Below are 22,196 nucleotides of genomic sequence, written 5' to 3' on the forward strand. Positions count from 1 at the left end.
TATTCCGAACTAATTTATATAATTGAAGGAAATAAATATATAAATAATATAGATTGTACTCGCAGAGCTATTTCAAGGCATTATTTAAAATGAACTTCCTCCGCGGTGTGAATATGTGCAGCTCGCTTTCTTAAAAGTCTCTGTGCGGTATAGTACAACAGGGTCCAAAGTCCATGAAAGTTTTGCTGATAAGGGCAGCCAATAAAAGCAGCAGTGCAGCAGTGTAAACACATGTCTACCTCGGCCCAGAGCGGGCCTTATTCAGTGGATTTACATAAGGCTCCCATCAGCCGGCCCACTCATTACCACGTTTTATATCCCCCTGCACTCAGAAAGCATCATGACAAAGTAGCTCCATCCTCCCCTTCAACAGGGAAGTGAAGCAGCTTCTCGGAGCAGGTGTCAGCAGCCGCAAACTAACACAACACTGGAGCAGAGAGGAAGAAAGGAACTTTATTTTGTAGCTTTATTTTTGTAATATCTCACTTTATCTTCCCCTTTTCACTCTGTTGCAGCGCGCACACAGCAAGCCTATGTTGTGTTTTTAATGTTCTCTAAAATGGTATCCAAGCTGACATCCTTGCAGCATGAGCTCCTCAGCGCCTTGCTGGACTCAGGAGTAACCAGAGATGTTCTGATCCAGGCCCTCGAGGATATGGACCCCAGCCCGCCGGGCTTCGGAGTAAAACTGGAGAGCCTGCCCATGTCCCCCGCTCCTCCGCATAGCGGCAAGATGAACGGGACGGACTCCGACTCCAAGCCCGTCTTCCACACGCTCACCAACGGGCACAGCAAGGGCAAGCTGTCCGGGGACGAGGGCTCCGAGGACGGGGACGACTTCGATACCCCGCCAATACTGAAGGAGCTCCAGTCGCTCAACACGGAGGAGGCTGCGGAGCAGAGGGCGGAGGTGGATCGCATGTTGGCGTAAGTTTTACATAACTTTTTCAAAGTGTAAAAAATAGTTAAAATTAAGTTAAATCGCATTTGGAAGGGTGTATTGGGGAAGTGAAAATATGCTCATATTCAGGGTTATTGTTTATTTCAGCTCACTCAAAATGCACTTTCTGTTAAGTTTTTATTTTTAAGGAACAAGGCCTGTTTAAATAACTAGGCCTACCTTATAAGCAGTAGCAAAATGCCTTTCCCTTCTGTGTTTACATTTTTAAAATAACCCGCCGTGGTTCTGTTTTCCATTCTGGTTACTAATTACCCACACGGATTATTATTTCTTTACCTTTGCAAAATATCAGCTGAACTGAGATCTATTTATTATTAACTATACTCCACCTCTCCGCGATAAAAAAGAATCCTGCAATGGTCGATCCGAAGAGAAAGTGAATCCACGTCTGTCTGACAATTAGAATAAAAAAAGATTTCAATAATTATTATCATTATTAGAAAAGTCAGATAAGTCTTAATCATACTTATAATAACAACAACACTAATAACAATACTAATACAAATTATCAATAGCATAAAAATAAATAAATAATAATAGCAATACTAATAGCAATAATAATAGCAATAACAATAATACAATTATATTAACTACATATTTGAGTTTTTCCCCGCTTTTATGCCAGTAAACAAAAAACGAAAAATCATCCTCCAAAGAAATCAAAATCCATTTATTCCACTGCGACCATGTATTTACTGTAAAACTAGTATTTGTGGCTCTAACACCCCCGGAAGTATATCAAAACTAACGCACGTGTAGTTAAGTTATTGTTAATTTTATTCTATAAATCATCAACTGAAAGATACACAGTGGCGTGTGATTAGAGTGAATGGAGATCTGGTTATTCATTGTCAAAAGTTATAAACTAACATCTCCCACTTAACCCGCAGACTTATGTAGGCCTCCACATTCTCCAAAACAAACAGGCGTGTGTAGATTTACTATAATTACCGATGTCAGTGTCTGGGCCTGCTAATCTCGGATTATAGATCATGGCTCCGTTTTACCTCCGAATCGTGTTTGATAAACCTAAATACTGCTGCAGAAATTACACGTTTTATATGTAGGCTAGTATCAGTGCGGATTCTACAGGTAAGAACATGTTTTAATGCTAAATTCCTCTTTCAATTAAAACTTGGTGTAAATTCACTGAAAAACGAAATTATTAGTACTGTATATCGTTTAGCTGGACGTCGTCCCGTTTTTTTTCTACATAAAATTAAAATATTAAGAAATATCAAATCTTACACGCATGTTTAATTATATCGTCACTTCAATGTATCCTTTAATCATCAATTACAGTAGGCTACATTTGATAACAGAATAACATATTGAGTAAACACTATAATACTAATATATAATTAACTTTGACCAAATACAGACATTTTAGTATATAATAAATAAGTACATTTATAACTGAGTACTATCAGAATTTTTTGTCAACCTGCTTAAGTTTGATTCAGTTTTGAGCTGTTTTTTGAGATTTCTACAGTTCATGCTTCCTTTAAATTCACACAAACTTCATCAAGCTTTTTCCCAGGCTTACATTATGTGTTTAGGCGACAAATACTAAGTCCAAGTTTCTCAACGTGCCTGAATCCACTTGAACTAACCTTTGAAAATATGTACAGCCTATTGAACAGTGATAAACAGGTTGTCAGTGAGAGGATTTGTTACCTTTTAAACGTGAAACTTTGAAAAACACTTAAGGAGGAACATGTGTTTGATCATAGAACTTCCATATTTGTAGATTTTGTTAAAGGTATAAATAAACGTCAACAAACATTATCATCACATTTTCTTTCCCCTAAAATGAAGCATTTTGCCATATATGTATTTTTTATTTAAGATCAGAACCCTTATTTCAGCCAAATAAATGTGAGATGTGAAGCTGGTTTTGCTTTCAACTTCCCTCTAAAAACTGCAGTATAGTTCAGTGGTGAAATGTGTTTTTTCTGCTCCTGTTTTATCTGAACGCAGAGAGGATCCATGGCGTGCTGCCCGCATGATCAAAGGTTACATGCAGCAGCACAACATCCCCCAACGGGAGGTTGTGGACGTCACAGGGCTCAACCAGTCTCACCTCTCCCAGCACCTCAACAAAGGCACGCCCATGAAAACACAGAAGCGAGCGGCCCTGTACACCTGGTATGTCAGGAAACAGCGGGAAATTCTCCAACGTAAGTTAATATTTGAGTTTCTCACAGATTGGCCCCATCATGTAATGTGTAGTTAGTAGCAACACAAGGTGCTTTTTTGGGTTTAATATCATGGTGGGTTCAACATGCCTTCACCATTTTGGAAGACACATACATGCACCTAGCAATTGTAGTCATAATTCATCATAGTGAGAACTATATAATTTAGTTGATAGAAAAGACTATTATATGGGAAAAACTTTCACAAATATGCATTTTGGTTTTGTGGTTTTGCATTTAAAGAAAGCAATTGGAAATGAATGAACCTCTTTTTGTTTTGCAGAGTTCAACCAGGCGGTGCAAGGCTCTGGCTGCAACATGACAGATAAAGGCAATCAGGATCCGGTGTTTTTTTTCCCAGAATTCAACCCGTCTGGTCAGGGCATGGGTCAGACTGGTGAGGAGGTTGGAAGTGAACCCTCCTGTAAGAAAATGAGACGTAACCGTTTCAAGTGGGGGCCTGCGTCCCAGCAAATCCTGTATCAGGCCTACGAACGGCAGAAGAACCCCAGCAAGGAGGAGCGGGAAGCTTTAGTAGAAGAGTGCAACAGGTAGATTAAAAACAACACCTTCCTCTACCTTCCTAGAAACATTTTACCGAAACAAAATATTAACCCTAATTCTTTTTTAAATTCTTTTTCTGCAGGGCTGAGTGTCTCCAGAGAGGCGTCTCCCCCTCCAAAGCTCAGGGCCTCGGCTCAAATCTGGTCACCGAAGTGCGGGTCTATAACTGGTTCGCCAACCGGCGTAAAGAGGAAGCCTTCAGGCAGAAGTTGGCCATGGATGCCATCACTGTACCGTCCCACAGCATGAACTCTCTGCTGTCACATAACTCGCCACATCATCCCCAGAACAGCGCTTCACCTCCAAGTAAGATGCCAGTTGACTTTACTTTGTATGCAGTTCAGCATCACAGAAAGCAGACAAGATGTGTCTTGATAACTGATTTGTTTTCAATCGAGAACTCCACCAATTTGGCTTTGCACATCTATAAAGTTGTCAGACAGTTTAAAATGAAAAGTCACAAAACCCATACATCACAAACCGTGCTTATTCAACAATATCTTGGTCTTTTTAAAACTTGGTAAAATTAGTGGGGATCCCCCCCTTAAAGGTCATGTCTGCAGATTCATTACTTATAATTGAAAAATACCACATGACTTTTGACAGAGTACGCATTCAAATTTTGTAATTTGCAGTGTTTACGCCTACATTTTAGATAATAGTGTAAGGAAATACATGATTTAGTGTCCTTGGTGTGAAAACGCTGTCAGAAATGGTCAGAAACACAGTTGATGTGATCAGAGGGGCAGAGAAAGAGGGGAGAAGTGATCAATGAGCGTGAGTGAGTGAGCTGAGCAAATGCCATTGTTATTCTGATCTTTGAAAACACACTGAGAACAATCCTCATTGTACCTGCAATCTCCACTCCAAAGTCAGCATGGAGAAGCATGTCACAAAGGGCAGCAATCCTGTGACAGGCCAGGGTCAGGCCAGGGTCAGGGAGGGGGGACAGACACATCCACATTACCTTGACATAACGCCGTCATTTCCACATTTACTCCTCCCATGCAGGTTGCTAATGACTCAGCTCAAAGAGTCTCCAAAACAAGGAAATGATGTGCGTTATGGCCCTGACCATTTCACCCTCACCTGATGTTTGCATTCTAAGTAATTAGTATTGACTGAGTCTACCTGTGTATACGACATAAAAACAAAGCTGATAGGCCTGGCAGAACATTATCCTTCGTGCCATCACTCACCTCCATAAAACTGTGATTTGAGAGTCTCACTCAGAGCCTATTGTTGTCCTCTCGTGTTCGAACACGAGGTGAGCTTTGAAGGGAAAACAAACTGTTTGCCTTGGCTCGCTTTTTTACCTTTGGTGATTGTCTGTTTGCTTGAGTTTTTGTTGTTGCTCAGAACACCTGACCAGGCATTGACCTCAGGTTGCCAAGCCAGAGGGGTCAGCGATAAGGTTGTAGAAGGGAAGGGTCGGTGCATTGCGAAACATACTCCGCCACCCCCTGAAAAAAACCCTCAGCTGGCTGCTTACAAGGTGTCCTGCTGGCATCTTGCCGACAGCATCAGCTGTTTTTCAGTGTCAGCCCCTGGCCTGACAATAATATCCCAGCAGGATGTCTCATTGCGTTGCTAGGGCACGGCCTGTATTATGCATGCTTAATAGACAATTAAAATCCTTTGCTACTACATCTCCCAGGCCTTTGATAAGGGGCTCCTCTGACTTCAACTCTCTATACTCTCCCTCAGCAGGAGGTCCCATTGTCTGTGGCGTATTAGAAGACTGCAGTGACTGTAACCTAGGTTCATTTATCTCTGCTGGGCCTTGAGGAGGACTGATTTTAAAGCCTCCCCCTCATCTTTATGGGCATTGGTATAGTTGCTGAGGCTGGGTGCAGACTTGAAGCAGCAGGAGCTGTCCGCTGAGGTATTGGCTCTTTTCTAGCCAGACAGGACTGATGATCCCTTCTGCGCCTACAGAGAAAGCTATAGTCCCCCCCCTCCCTAAACCGCTGCTGCACCTTCAGTCACACAAGAGAGGTCACTGCTGGGTCAGATCAAAGGAACTTCTCGTACTTTGCGAATTTTTATTGATTCTGTTTCAGTTCGTTGATCAGTCGGTCACAACTGAATAGACAGTCAAACACTGTGATGTTCATTTTTGGCGGTGGCTTTTTTTACCTTCAGAAATTAAACTGATTTCAGGCAAGATTACGTTTTTGGCAGGTCTATGAGCACAGGCACCTGTGTTTTCCTATTTAGTATTTACCTACTGTTCATCCACTTATATCACGTGATCAATCTAATATATGGCATTTGACTTCAAAGCATTAATTTCCTCGAACAAGTTAGTAAATACAACTTATTAGTTTTATTTTCTTTATTTACATTTTTAATTTGAAAGAAACTGTTGTTGGCAGTGGTGGTGGTACATTGCAGTAGGATAAACTCAGCAAACAATCTCAATTGTGTGTTAATTTATACTTTAACCTCTATATATTTTGGGGAGACATAGTTTACTTTTTACTTCACTTTAATTTATTTTAAAAATCTAAAACCTTTTTTCCATTTTTTCAGAAAGTTATATAATAATAAAAAAATGACAATGCATTGTAAAGGATTTGTATCAAATGATTTAGCTTTACAAAAATCAGGTTTTGGTTGGGGCTATGTTCCCTGAAGAGCCATTTAACCTCTGAAACTTTATACAATTACACCCCAAAGTGATAAAACTCCAATACCTTACAAAAAGCACAGATTATAAGAAATACAACATGTTTTCCTGTTCCTGCCTCATTAATCCTCTCACAACTCATCAGATGTATTTTGCGACCCTTTGAATGGGACTAATCCCTTTGGAAACCACTGCACTAAACTTCTCACTTTATATAAAGTAGTCAAAACTAGGTACGGCAGTCAGATGCTGCCTGGACATTGGAATATCGGTAACAACTCCATAATGTAAAGTGTTATACTTATGTCACACATGTTTTCAGCTTGACAAGTACTTTTACCTTTTATAATACTTATGCCTATATGGATGCAGTATTTTCACTTGTAATGGAGTCTTTTTAGACGATTACTTCTTTAACCACTGTCGATTTGGCAGCTAGTTCACCGTTACACTGAATCATCGTTCTGCTTGTTACAAAACAAGCGGACTCAGAAGTTCCTGATCAGACACAGTACGGGGGGTCTTATCCGTAGGTTGCATTGCTTTCCGTCACCCCAGGCCGGTTTGAAACATCACACACACAGACACACAGACACTCAGACACACAGACACACAGACACACAGACACACAGACACACACACAGACACACACACACACACACACACACACACACACACACACACACACACCACACACACACACACACACACACACACACACACACACACACACACACACACACACACACACACACACACACACACACAGAGAAAAGAATGGCCTAGCTCTACACTTTCCACTGCTCTGTGTCTCCCAGAGAGCCACAAAGAAGAGCCTGGGTACGTCCTGCAGACACCCAGGAGGTCTGTCATATGCAGTGGTACTACAATGAGCACTGCCTGGGGTTGGGGAGGCAGGCTTTGATATTACATGGGTCACACAGGGAGCTAGAGCCTTTTAAACCTGCTGAAGATCTTTGCTACCACTCCCCTTCGGAAGTTCTCGCCCTCCCCCTGCTCTCAAAAAAGACCCTTCAGTTTTTCATGGATTGTCACATCTTGCCAGATCAATTATTTAGCCTTTCAGAATCTATAAACAACATTTCATATAGTGGTTGATCACTTCAGTGTGTTTGTAGAAAACCTGTCTTTTACATTAGCTTTCTAAGAAAAAAGAAGAGTCTCTTAGTGAAGAGAGTCCTTCTACTTACTATGAGACTCCCTGCAGCTAGAATGCCTGCTGAACCCAAAGAAACAAAACTGTCCTGAATAGCATCCTTTTCTCCCTCTGACACTTTAAGAGGTCGCCAAGCTCCGAGATAACTGCCTTTTTATGAGTCCTCCTCTATTGTGTGGCAATGGGGGTCATGAGTCCAATGGAGTGCTTTATTGTTCTGTGGCGGTGTTTACAAGGCACGGTAGAGTGTAGTGGGGTTTCTAGTATGTTGCAGAAGACAATATGAAGCCTGTGGGCTGGACAAAATGGAGGGCAGTTATAGGATGAAATATGACTCTTTGGCTTCAGACGTCGCGTTATCTGTATTTTAAGTGTCTGTAGTAAAAGAATAGAGCCAAGGAAGCTATTTCCTCCCATTTCCAGTCTTTATGCTAAGCTAAGCTAGCCAGCTACTGGCTGTGACTTTTTTATGAAGGGCACAGGAATGACTGTGATATCACTTTTCGAAGTAAACTCGCAGCATGTATTTCCTAATTCTCAAACTACTGCTTTGAGTATAGAGCATCTGTTTGTCATGAATCTTTACACACCTAACTTCTTAAAGAATTTCAGGATTTTACGATGAAAAATGATTTGATTTCCCTTACACCATAGCACCACATCCTGTTCCAGTTTCGAGTCATGACAAGAAATCAATGTCCCCCTCATTGGTTATATTTAGTGTCAGTGCCTCTCCCTCCTTTTTATCTCAGAATGGCTTTATATCAATGCCTCCTGTCATGTCTGACCGACTCCGACAGGGCGTTCAGGCACACCTGGGTCAGGGACGGAGGGCTCGGGCAAGATGGGAGATCTGAGTGCAAACAGAGTCTGTCTCTACACTGTCACTGAGGGAGGGCCGCTCTCTGTGTCTGTGTGAGGCTGAGACCACAGGATAAGAATGTGTTTGACATTGCTTGTAATTGTGTAATGTTTACTCTGGTATCAGAGGGGGCCTGCATCGGCAAACAGGAATTTGATTGTCAGTTGTGGTGGGGTGAAACATTCCTTCAGGCCTCCAGAGAGAGACAACAAGAAGACTAGACATAAGATTTAGTGATAACCCTTAAAAGAAGAATTACGTTATCATTTCTACGTCACTGTAAAAAGGTGAAGATGTACTGAACTTCCATACTTTAGTAACATTTTTAGGACTTTTTTGATGAGAAAGAAAAATATTTTTCTCTTTTTTAACCGACAGGTTAGTTTCTAGTCACTTTTGAGTCTTTCATAGATTTTACATAAAGAAAAAACACATTTAAAATGGTCTTAAGATGGTAAAACCCAGGTTTGATAAATGTACTAAGGAGAACCTAATGTTTTTTTTCTGTTGTACTGAATTAATCACAGTGTAACACACAACAATATAACAAAACTTTCACCTGTACTTCTACTCTAGGTACATTTGCTTGGTGATACTAGTGAAACTTCACACTGACAAAATTACGATCGCCATCATTGGCATTTGTGTTCTGATCAGGGAGACTGTTGTGAGTGAGTCAACGCAGTGAATGGCCTTGGCTGAGCTGCGCAGATAGCAGCAGACAGGTTACTGTGTTTGTTTGCTTTGTCCTCCCCTGTCTGAGTTAAAGAGCAGGTTGATTGGAGTGACAGAGGAGTTTCTAGGCACTGAATGAGTCTACTATCTCTCTGCCATACATCACTGATGTAGCTGTAGGACCCAGCAGCTGTTATAGTTGTAGGACAGGACAAGTGAAACTAACTGTGTGTCTCTCTCTCAGTGCGTTACAGCCAAGGCCCCGGTGAGGTCACCTCCTCCACGACCATCAGTCACCACAGTAGCAATGGGATGGCCAACAGCCAGTCAGTGCTCCAGCAGGTGTCTCCGGGAGGATTGGACCACAGCCACAGTCTGCTGTCACCTGACTCCAAAATGGTGAGTGAACAAACCTGGGTCCTCATGGCTTCAGATTAGATAAGACCCAGCCTGGGTTTAGCATAAACGTACAAAGCAAGTTCCTGGACCTACTCTCTCATGGACCCACGGGCAAAAGCCAACAATTAACACATTGTGCTGCTCTGTTTGGAAGGTGGACTATAGGGCACAGCCTTCACCACCGTGTACCAGGCATGTTCATCGCTCAGCCAATAAACCTGACAAAGAAACATTCTGTTCTCATTGATTAAATGCCTCGCAGAGAGGAGCCCCAGGTGGAGTGCTGCTTGTTCTACCAGAGAAATTACGCCAACATTTGATTGTGCCCAATGTTATTTTTTTGTGTCAACTTCAGAGTTTCTCCCTTCTGCCCTAGTCCAATATTTGATCAGTGACAAGGAAACCTGTGCATTGACCCTAAGCGTTTGAGAAGTGGTGCAACAATACTTTTGTATTATGTGTGCTTTGCTGTCAAAGTTTAGTTTCACTTTATTTTATTTGAGAAGGGACAGGGTAAATTAATGAGTACACATGGTATAAACAATGTCAGAATGATCCACAAGGCTATTCATAATCTGTAGACCCTTTGTAAGGTGTTATAAAAGCCTTCCTGAAATACATCAAAACAAAAACAGGGCATTAGGTTTAAAGATTTAAAAAGGAAACAGTATAAATAAAAAAGATTTCTATCGTCATTTTACCCAAAACCAAACCGACTAAACTACTTATCTTGTTCAGGGTCAACTGTTATATTCAAATGTGCACTGACTTCCCTGCCAGACCCAAATACTTCTGCCTTTTGAAGCGTCATTGTGTGAAATTACCACATCGGGGGCAGGCAGAGTATTGTGCAGCAGGTCATAGCTGGCCGTTTCTTATCTGCAGATGTGTGTTTGGGCGGCCTGTCCACTGTGGGCAGCTGGCAGTAGTCAAATAGTCTCAGACCCACTGAGTGGGAGGATCCCAATCCAGATATCCATTACTAAATGCATTATGTTGTATTTACTTAGGTATTTGTATGAACCAGCACACAGTTACTTTGTTCTACACAAACTCGTTCACAGTCCTACATTTCTAGTCTTTTTTTTTCTTCACATTTGTTTCTTATCAATATTTGCCTGTGTGCTGTTTTTGAGTGGAGTTACACAAGTGCAGTGTTATACAAAATTATCTGAACTGAGTCAACATTTATGTCTGTCAGTTTATCACCCAACATCTGTTTCACTTTGAAAATGCATGTATTTGAATTTAAATAGCAAACACTCAAAGTGTTGCATGTAAGAAATATCAGAAAAAATAGATCAGTACTGTAATTGTATCTTTCTTTCTTTCCTCTTTCCCCAGATTTCAGGTTCAGGTGGAGGACTTCCTCCAGTCAGCACACTGACCAACATCCACAGTTCCCATCACAGCCACCAGCAGAACCTCATCATGCCTCTATCTGGAGTCATGGCCATAGCACAGAGTAAGTCTTCCGTGCCTCCGGAAAGAGAGGAACTGATTTAATTTACTCCACCATGGACTCGTTCTAACTGAGGTTTTTCTGTGTCTCTTTAGGTTTGAACACATCACAGTCTCAGTCGGTGCCAGTGATCAACAGCGTGGCGGGAAGCCTTGCAGCGCTGCAGCCGGTGCAGTTTTCCCAGCAACTCCACAGCCCCCACCAGCATAGCCTGATGCAGCAGTCCCCCAGCCACATGAGCCAGCAGCCGTTCATGGCTGTCACACACTCACACAGTAAGTTACACATTTGCTTTACTCACAAATGACTAGATTTTAGATCAGATGTTCTTTAATAGTGACTTTGCTACCTTTGAACTAAGCGGTAACTTTGATCATCATAAACATTCTATGTTTTTAAAGACCCCACAAGAAGAAATATATTTTAATCTGTCTGACTTTTTCCTTCAGTGTATTCTCACAAACAAGAGCCCCCACAATATTCCCACCCGTCACGTTTTCCCTCTGCCATGGTGGTCACAGACGCCAACAGCCTCAGCACACTCAGCTCCATGTCGTCAGGCAAAACGGTGAGTCCTTCACATCATATCACATCACAGGGGCCACAGCTAGATGCATGTACTTACCACTGTCTGCCTTTCGTTGTGAGTTTTAAATTGAAAAAGTCAAAAGTCTGTGATCAGTATTAGGGTATTTGCATGAGAATCAGCAGTAAATCTGAAGCGTTATCGCCGTTTCTTTGAGAAATATTACATATTGCAACAGGGGGTACTATCTTTTGATCAAAACTTTTAAAATAGTGCTGTTAAATGTTGACTAGCACACTCATTTCCCGTTTATACACCTACAGTACATCATCTTCACTCTGTTCTGATTGAGAGAAACATCACAATCGGCACACACTAAAAGCAACAGGAACTACATCATGACACGGAGAAGTGTGTGTGTGTGTGTGTGTGTGTGTGTGTGTGTGTGTGTGTGTGTGTTATGATTGTGTTTTGACTTTTTAAAATTCCTGTCACATTAGGACTCTGCAGTAAACAAGATGGTGCAACTCGGGGGTCTCTCCTGGGTAAATACAATTTTAAATCAACATAATAACAAGCACAACAATTCCTTTATGTAGGTGTGCAGACTGCTTCTTTTAATGTTTAGCATTTCTGTTTGGAGCTGCTACTGGTATTTCAATGTTTTTATGTGGTTTCAAACAAAGACACGAGACAGATATATGGATAGTTTACTCCTCAGAATTCCTATTTCCTCTTAAATAGACGTCTAATCAATCACCTGCTCCATCAGCCTGAACGCCTCTTGATTAACGTTGCCTCCTTTCACTTTCCTCTCCCTGGTGAGAGTACCTCTGCGATTAGGAAATGAGCCCCTCTTTTAATCAGAGTTCTCAAGCCCTGTGTGCTGCTACTTTGCTCCATGCTACAGTGAGGCTGGAGATGAGATGGGTTGAGTGGGGGTAGAGGTTTTTTTTGGGTAATTACACCTCTTCCTCTTTCCTACTTCTCCCTGCTCTCAGTGATCGCTCTAGCCTGAAATGTTGTCCACGGTGCTTTCACACGCTCAATTTCCCACGCTGAGTCAGAGCACTCGTATCACAGTGCTGCTACTGACAGACAGATGGGTTGAAGGGATGATAGCTCAGACACAGTATATCCTGACTGGAGGGACGAAGTGTAACAAATCTCCCTGAGGATGTATAGGCACATTTTGGTCAGGGTGTAGCTTTTGCCTATGGGACAATTGGATGTTTATTGAGAACATTTTGTAAAACCAATAAAAAAAGCCTTTATTATTGTAAAAAACAAGCACAAAAATTATAAAACATTTTAGATTGAATATTCACGTATATTCTATTTAGTTTGATATTTTACTTACTCATAGCAAGAAAAATACTGCTATCGATACGTTCACTAGTATATATAACTACAGACTTGATATGAGTTACTATACTCTAAAAAATATGTTCACTGCATAAACTATAAATATAAGCGGATTTCAGATATTTGATGGACACATTTTGGATATGTGTAAAATAAAGATTGATGTACCATGGGCTTTTTTGTGAAGGCAAGCACAGTCAAGTTTTTTAAGCAAAAAACACTGGTTTACATTTACTATAATGTAATATGCAGAAAGAAACATGTCACTTTCCCATTTGAGAAGCTTGAACTATGTTAATTGGTATGTTTTTTTCTTTTGTTCAACTAATGGAGTAATCTAATAATCAATACAGCACCAATGCACTTTATACCAAGTCATTGCCTTATATATCTGTTAACAATGTGTGGAGTAAAAAAAAAATGTTACTTAAAATATTGCTTTAGTATAGTACTTGAGATAAAGTGTACTTTCCACTCCGGGCATCACACACCTGTGACAATTGACAAACCCATTTATTTAGAGAGTAATTAGCTTGGTCTCCCAGGTATTTTCTTATCAGGGCTTTATTTGGACGAGGCAGCCTTCTTCTCATGACACGACAAGCCTTGCTCGGGCTTTATAACGCATTGTTTACAGAGAACCTTCCATTATACCCGAGTCTGTTTCAAACTCACCTCTGCTCAGAGCCTGGCGTATAATGACTCAAGTCTTAGCTGCGGGTCAGCTTTATCAGGTGGAGTTGTTTGCTGGCTGCAGGGTCACACCAGGGTCAACTACCTCCACCCGTCGAGAGGCAGGAGAAAAATAAATTCCACAAACAATCTTAAAAAAGGAGAGCATTTCAATGGATACAATGCGTTTGAGAGTCTGGAGGTATGAGGAATGTATTTGGTCAGGTGTGGCACATGAGGGTGCAGGGGTGTTGTATTTACCTGTGGAGGAAGAAGTATTTAAATAAAGGACTATCGAAAAATACCACACTGTAAAATACTCCATTAAAAATAAAAATGCTTCATACATAAAAGTGTAATTATTGAACCATGTAAGCAGCACTTTGTCAAGATGGAGCTCATTTTACTAGTTCTTTAACCTTTGTGATATTATGTTTATTTTTCATTTTAATCTGAAAAATAATTGTAAAAGTATCATAAGATTGAATAACTCAAGTACCTTAAAGCTGTATGTAGTTACTTTCCACCACTGGTATTTACATTTAAATGTGTCACCTTCAGGAAGCTTTGATGCACATCACATAACCTGTGGTACTGGACAGATTGTTTTTATTGTTTTATACAACACAGGACTACTTTGTCTCACATTTTTCTCCTTCTCCTTTCAGTGTCCTCTTCAAGCTTGGTGAGAGCGTCTACCTGACTTCACCGGTGCCTGGCAACGGAAGCACATTTTTCCACCCTCTCACCGCAGTAACCATGACAACTCTTAATAACCGGCAACGGTGCGCTGGATGATGAGTCAGTCAACAAAACCAGAGGAGAGGCAGCGGGCCAGACGGTGAAAATGAGAAATGGGGACAGAGGGGGAGAAAAACAAAAAGACTCACCTGAAAAGTGAAGAGACTTGCTTCACCTCGGTCGCACACAAATGATAAACAGGATGATTTTAAACACAATCATTGAAAACAGTATTCAGTTTTTCTTATGCCCCCGATCACCCTCTTTTCTGACATTGCAAAGGAACAAAAATCAAGCACCCAAAAAGCACTCACAAACTGTTAAAGTGGTGCAGACTTAAACGAAGGCTCTGGGACAACTTAAATCAGACTGATTTAAGGTGGAAATATGGAGACACCCTGAAACTAACAGAGACAGTGATCAGCCTCTGTGAAGGCTGAAAGACTCAAGTTCCTGGATGCCTTCACAAACAGCCTCGCACGTGAGCAGATTTGTATGACAATCACAATAACCCTGTATTGATTTGTATGCATGCATTAGACATTTTACTGGTCTTTTAAAGGAGTCTTCCATATTTTTCCTCCACACTCAGTTTGTGCAGGCGATGAATGCAGAGGGATTCATAATTTCAAGTTGTTCAATGTTTATACTGTGATTGAAAAGATTGACAATCTTGAAAGGACTATGCAATGTGTCAATAGGTGTAAGAAATGCTTTGTATAACTGGATTCTGCACAGATCTCGACACACTTGAGACTGGAAATGAATATGCACTATCAGTGAAGTCACCAACAATTTCATATACATTATATAATTATATATATATATATATATATAGGCCTACTGGAGTTGCTGTTGATAAAGCTGCCTGTAAACTAACACAAGAGCAGATGGATGTGTGTGTGTGTGTGTGTGTGTGTGTGTGTGTGTGTGTGTGTGTGTGTGTGTGTGTGTGTGTGTGTGTGTGTGTGTGTGTGTGTGTGTGTGTGTGTGTGTGTGTGTGTGTGTGTTTGTGAGTGTGAGTGTGAGTGTGAGTGTGTGTGTGTGAGTGTGTGTGTGACAAATATGCCAAAGAATAAGATTCAGCTTCAATGTACGCAGGGAGGACTGACTCACACACTAACTGTGGCCCTTCCCCTCCGTGTTGTTTGCACACAGGTTCAGGTGAATTTCAGGAATGGGACTCTCCCTCCTCTTTTTCCTTCTCCCACTTCCTGCCTTAATGTGAAGAGATACCAAATAGGACAAATATTGTTAATAACTCCTTATCATAAGTCATGCCGGCAGGACCCCCTAGAGTCAGGATGAAAATATTGACAAGTATTCAGAAACAAAACAAGTCATGTACTTCTGGTATTTTGTGAAGGAGAGGGACATGAAAGCAGGCAGTGTTGTGACAGCAGCTACTCTAATCATACAGGAATTCACAGAGGTTGAGAAATGTTCGGGAGAGGAGCAGCTGCTGTGGGTACAGACGCCCACGCTCACACTACCAAGGTGTGTTCGGCGGGAGGCTAACTTTATTTGGCCCTTGGAGTCTTTGTTTGTTCGCCCCCAACTATTAGTACTGTTAGGCAAACTCACTTCTCTCCATTGACTTTGTATGCAAAGTTTTTGTCCCAACACACATTCTAAGTTTCGGTTTGCTAACATAGCTGGACAACGATGGGAAAGGTTGAAATGGGGACTAAATCATGCTTCAGGAAATATTTTAATTACCTATTTTTCCAACCCTGCGAATCATTAGAATCCTTAGTGGGTCAGATCCAGTCTCCTGTTCAATATTAGGTCATTACATTTGTTATTATTATGTTGGTTGATGTGTGACTGTTATTATAGGCACACCTACTGCCATCTGATCAGAGGGCACTCATACTTGTGTGACAGGATGTGATTTTTTTTTTCTCCTCCTAATGTATTATTTTTGTATAAAATGGAATCAATCATAAATCATTATTTATACTTTCTGAGAAAATGTTGATATTTCAAGTAAAAGTTTCTTTTTTCAAAATGAATACATGGCTTTGGTTATTGTGTGGGTGCAAGGCGTAAGATATATTGTATAGATTGAATTATTTGATATAAATGTGGGAGGTTTTATAATACAGAGTAGTACTAATCCTGTTTTTTAATATTATTAAAGATATATTATACACATAATATATTCATCAATAAGTCAGGGCACATTTGAAATCTGCAGAGTAATTTATGACTGTTGGAAATATATTAGGTATATGTACCTTAAATGTGTACTTCAGTGCAGTAGGCTACTTGGGTTATTTTCCACCTCTTCAAAGTGTGTTTATAGCCTCTACAAAGATGTTTTGGCGTTGCGCGTGATAAGACAAACAGCCTCTTTGAAGTTCATAGATCTAAATTGCACCTTACATTTCAAGCAAGTTCATTGAACCTTACATGTTGATAGCATAATTCATTTCAGCTTTTATTTTGCACTGACACTTGGAATACTCATATATACTGTAGCTGTTCGTATAGTTATTGTAATGAAAAGAATCACAGCCTCACTTTTTAAAGGGTTCTTAGTCAAGTTAATATTTGATTTTAACTAAATCCCCTGGCTATAGGCTAGGCGTTATATTTCATATTGCACATGCTGATCAGTTGTCAGGAGGTATTTTTGCAAGTTTGGTGTAAAGTGTATTGTAACATCTGTTAATATCTCAATCTCTATATGAGGGTGAGAGGATTTCTTCAGAAAAATATTAAATGAAAAAGGTCCATACATACACTTATACCTTGTATAATCGTGTCTTTTCTAATGGTTAATATTATTCATTGTGATTTACAGTTACAAAAACAAAACAGAATGCAATGAATGCATTAAAATGCTAAATCTTGAAATTTGACATCATCTTGGAATATAAAACATTCTATAATATCTGAAGTATAATTTATCTGCCTGTCTACCTACATGCAAATTAAAGTGGTATGGATAGGGTTGAAAATGAAGGTCTGCATCATGTAATAATAAGAAAAAGAGAAGTCCCCACCTTAAAACATACATCAATAACAGTATTATGATTTATTTCTCTTGAGAATGTCTTAACTCTGCTTTTCTATCCCTGTGTTGACCTGCTGCCTCCAAAGTGGAGCCCTGCTGTTAGCAGCCTTGTAATCCACTGATGTTGCTCTATTTGGTTTTCAATGAGGCCTTTGATTTTCAGACCCAGGAAGCCTCTAAAGATCTGACCATGTCTCTTTTGCTCTTTTCTCTTAAAGAAACTGAAACAATGAGGGCTCATTAGCATCTGTTAGAGCTTGAAATACAACACTGAACTCATGACATTTAATTCAGAATTAGGGTTTGAATAAATGCTCGATTCATGAATAATGGTCAGAAAAGTGCTTAAGACTTTTCTGGCTCCAAACACAAACAGTGCTTAAACTGATAACCAATGTGTGATCATGGAAAAAGGTTTAATGTATTGTCTGCTTTATCTGCATGGAGATGTATTGTCAGTCTTGTTATTTGAGGAAAGAGCTTCTGCTTAAGCAGGAAACACTTAAGGTCACTTTGGACTAATTTATACGTTTTAGGTTGGATTAGTTGGATTCTTTTCTCACAGCTACCTTTGTATAAAATGTTGAAGTCATACCAGCAAAGATTTTAACAAACTTCAGCATGCTATTTTTTCATGCCACCTCGGACAATTTCTTTCTAGAGGAAAATAATCTTTTCAGATGGTTAAATGACTCTTTATTGCTCCACGCCTCCCAGCAGGGGGCTCCAGTGCTCACTTAGTAATTCCTGCTTACAGAAATAATGCTTAACAAGAGGAAAACTATAAATACCTTTCACACTCTTAATTCAACTTTGTTTTAACAAGAAGTATAGGTAAGTTTGAGCATATTTGGGACAACTAAACTAAAGGTAAAAACAGTATAATGACAAACTTCATCATAATCAACTCATGTTTGGTCTCCTATCTCTTTCTCTGCCGTGAGGCAGGTTTTGACACTTTATAAGTTTTATGAAAATGAATTACAAATAATTTGCCCTGTTGTGAGGAGTACTAAGAAGGAATGAAGTATTCACAAAAGGAGCACTATCATCTTCAAGGAAGTCTTCAAGAGAATATTAATTAATTTTTTTAAGATAACCGTCATCTCCTGATTGGCTGTGTTGCAGCACTGTCTGTCTTATTAAAGCAGAACACTTGCAGGGAACAGACGATCATTGACTCTCCCTTCACCTCCTGTGAGAGGCGTGGCATGTCTCCCAGGCAGCGGAGCATAAAACAGGGAAGGTCATGACTGATGTCGCCTCAACTTTGGCCAGACAAAGTTCATCTGGGCAAATGTTTTCAATACATGACATTTCTCAAACCCATAAATCATACCACTTTATCACTGTTTTAAATGTATTGAGTTATTAAAATCTGAACCTGCTCTGAGTCACATTTGCACTCAAGTTTAAGCCTCTCAATCAACACTAACACTCTGAGACACATAATGTGAAACATACTGCAATAAAACCATAATTACAGCTACTGTTATCACTGATAGCAGGTATCAATACAAGACTTTGATCAATTACTGTTTACAACAAACTACTGCAGACCATCTCTCAGCCATTAGTATCCAATGTTGCTATCTTCACAACAGTGTGCTGGGCTGTTGAGACTCCAGCTCTGTGATCAGGAACTGGGCAATCTGCAGTCAGTGTCAGAGTAGAGGCAATTTCATTAGATTGCACCTTATACTATATTTTATAACCATAGCTCCATTGCATGCTAGCCAGACAAAGAACTATACGCTCCCCCAAAAAAGTTCTTTAGAAAAAAAAAACTGGACGTAAATTACCTGAGTGAAAGCAATCACTAAAAGACAAAAAGAAAAGGGAACCATGCACACTAAATAGAGATACAGTGTACGAGATGCTCTTTTAGAGAGTGTATCTCTTCTGCAGAGTGGTGAAGATGGAGATAACAGATTCAGTATGCTCAAAGACTCGAGAGGTCAACCCAGGGAGCGATCTGCCACCCGGGGAACAGAGGCGAGGGGCAAAGAGACAGAAAGTGGAAGCTGTAGGGTGAATGTGGCCGTGTGTTTAGCAGAGCCAGAAGAAAGGATACTACATCAACTCCAGCTGGGGCCAAAGGGGTTAATGGATAAGACTACCCAGCAGGGGTTAAGGGTCAGGAGGCCACTCTCTGCCAGGGCTAATTGGTCACTGCGACCAGAGTTAACGCCAACATTTCTATGGAGAAATACATACACATGTATAGAGCTGCTCTGACAGGAGAATCCATCAAAAGCCCCCATCAAGGAGGCCTCTGTTGTGGTCCTGCACAGTCATGGAGATCAGTCAGGCCTCCAGAGTAACAATCGGCACCCTTCACCGTACATCGCCAGCAACACCACCTACAGTGACAGCCAGGCTGCACGCGTGAAAAGATTGCTGGCTTTTGATCTCAAGTGATCGCAAGCATTGATATGAAAGATATGTGAGAAGTCATTTGAATTAACCTACATTCTTAACAGATAATCGTTTTGGAGAGCAAACATTTCTTTACAGTTCTTAAATCAAGTGATGAAGATGTTATTTTTCAAAATTTTCATCCATTTAGGTTATTTTTACATCTTTAGCTTTGACATCTTCACAGACGTTTGCTTCCATTGAGGAGACTTAGGTTGTGTCCTCCAGTTGTGTGTTTATTTTTTAGCTATTTTAGACTTGCATAATTTATATGGGCAATAATTATTTTTGATAAAGTTATTTATACTGGTCAGTTAAATAAGAAAGAACATTTTGGGGTACAAAATAGTACACATCAAATGCGAGTGAAAATCCTGTCTGCTGTGAAAGATACAGTACCTTACTTTGAGGAATAGCAACATTTTTTTTGCATGTTTTTTCTCATAAGAAAATGTTTTCAACAACCTTAATCCACCTATGTTAAATAAAAAGCATGTTCACATATCACATTACAGTCTTACTTGTTCGTGCATGTCTGAGAGGAACTTTCCCTCTTCAGCAGATACATGAAAACAGACGTCTAGTCTAATCTTCACAGTGAAGCTCAAACATTACATTTTTCAGTGGCTTTAATTATCACCAGTTTGGTTTGCTCGTAAGTGTTCTCATTACAGCTCTTTGAATACATTTTCTGCTGCACTTTATTGCTTCTATTGAGACTCATCGAAAAGATGATTAGGCCTCATCAGTCTCCTGTCCCCTCCGTTCCTCTGAGGGCCGATCGTGGGCTTATTCCCTGCTGTGTGTGCCAGGTTTAGCTGGAGGCCGGCCGACTCCGTCAGTCAGTCACTGCCCCTCGATGCTTGGCTCTGGACTGGCTGTGGGCAGCCCCCCTAGAGAGGAGGCCCGGCGAGAAGGGTGAACATTAACCCGGGTCCCATTCTGGGCATCCCACCATTCCCCATAAATCATTAACACATCCAGCATCAAGCCTGTGACAGCATCAGCATGACAACATCAATCTGTCAGGATTTCTCTATAACAGGTTTTCAGGCCCACATGCAACTGAATGAGCTAATTTAGACCCTGGTGAACACATACATTTTCACCCAGAAACATCTAGAACAACTTAATGTTGGTTTATTCTATATGATTTATTTCAGATAAAAAGCCACATAAAGCAAAATGTGGCTTTACCAGGATATTGTAAAAGTTCATTTTCTCTCTACATTTAAATATTAAACTAGGTCATTAAAGGGTACATACGTCTGGCATTAAGCCATGACAGGCTTTTAAGTCCTGTGGAGATTTATCACAGTCTGGTCATGCTCCTGACAGCTGCTTCAAGTTGTAGATGAAATATGAGAAGAGATTGAATTTTAGTTATCTTCTTTTTCTTTGCCTTACTTTAATATCTTAACATCTTACATCCTTTTTTAAAATTTAATTTGAAATCAATTGAAGCTTTTAATTCAAAATTGTACTTTTGTAAATCCTTGTTTTCTCCAACTCATTCAAATGTTCACTCTTCAATCTTTCAATGTTTGTTTCCAATGCCTTTTATTAATGACAATCAAAACTATGGAACTGTATGAAAACTTTATGAATTGTACTGTATTTTATAACCCATTTTATTTGCCTGATCTTTTTAATTTTCTAATGTAAATCTATTGCCATCATTTGTTTAAACAGTATTCTCTGACTGTATTAGACTTCATTTATTACACATTTTGTTATACTTGATGGACAGTAAATGAAATAAGCTCAAAATGATTAAATTAAAACTCCCTTTTTTTTTTTTTTTTTTTTTTGAGTCCCTCTGAAGCCTAAATGGCCACATCAGTCCCTCTGTCATGCATATGGACTCTGAATCATTGCTGTTGAATGGAGCAGAGGTATGGTAAGGTTGAGGGCAGACCAGGTGATGGATAGCATCGGGGCTTGTCATCCACTGTCTTACACTACTCTCATTAAGCTGTAAATCTTTCGCGACAGCAGCCGAGATGAGACAATGCCAGAGAGGCTTTTCCTTGTAGCTCCACCTTGTCATTGGTGTAACAATGAAACTGCAAACTGAATCACTTTGTCAGGACACACAATGGCCTTAATACTTCAAGCAGCCTGTAAAAATATTGGACAACATATTAAATGATAATTACAATTGACATGAAACACAGCAAATAATAGAGAATATAAATGTGCAATACATACTCACATTTCAAATAAACCAACGTATAGAATGAACTTTACCAGTGCAAACAAGTCACAGAAAAACAAATGTAATGTTACTGTAAATGTTTAAGATTCCCACATTATTAAAATGTACAATGGTTGCCAAAGTAAAAACTGGTCTTATACATCATTCACTTAGCATTGTAATGGCTCTTTGGTAGATATTAACACATTTAAAGAAACTACAACATATTGTACTGTATTGTTGTAAAGATGCTACAGAAATATTGTCTGCTTCCAATAATTGGCGGTCCTGTTTGTGCCTGAAGTCCTGGTTCAGGGAGTTTACT

At 40.0% G+C, this 22,196-nt stretch overlaps 1 protein-coding gene across 2 annotated transcripts; it reads left to right on the plus strand.

The window, feature by feature from the left end:
- The first annotated feature begins 239 nt into the window (after nucleotides 1–239).
- Nucleotides 240–16,249, plus strand: hnf1ba (HNF1 homeobox Ba). Of its 2 annotated transcripts, XM_063907571.1 has the most exons (10): nucleotides 242–927; nucleotides 2,942–3,141; nucleotides 3,443–3,710; nucleotides 3,806–4,029; nucleotides 9,314–9,468; nucleotides 10,813–10,933; nucleotides 11,026–11,205; nucleotides 11,380–11,498; nucleotides 11,957–12,001; nucleotides 14,162–16,249. In XM_063907571.1, the coding sequence occupies exons 1-10, from the start codon at nucleotides 548–550 to the stop codon at nucleotides 14,180–14,182; spliced, it is 1,713 nt and encodes a 570-aa protein (XP_063763641.1). In that variant the 5' UTR covers nucleotides 242–547; the 3' UTR covers nucleotides 14,183–16,249. The 2 variants fall into 2 exon arrangements, with proteins under 2 accessions (XP_063763642.1, XP_063763641.1); XM_063907572.1 differs by lacking the exon at nucleotides 11,957–12,001 and having other exon boundaries at nucleotides 240–927.
- The last annotated feature ends 5,947 nt before the right edge of the window (nucleotides 16,250–22,196 follow it).

This window comes from Eleginops maclovinus, chromosome 18 (assembly GCF_036324505.1).
Source record: "Eleginops maclovinus isolate JMC-PN-2008 ecotype Puerto Natales chromosome 18, JC_Emac_rtc_rv5, whole genome shotgun sequence".
In the NCBI taxonomy this organism is placed as follows: domain Eukaryota; kingdom Metazoa; phylum Chordata; class Actinopteri; order Perciformes; family Eleginopidae; genus Eleginops; species Eleginops maclovinus.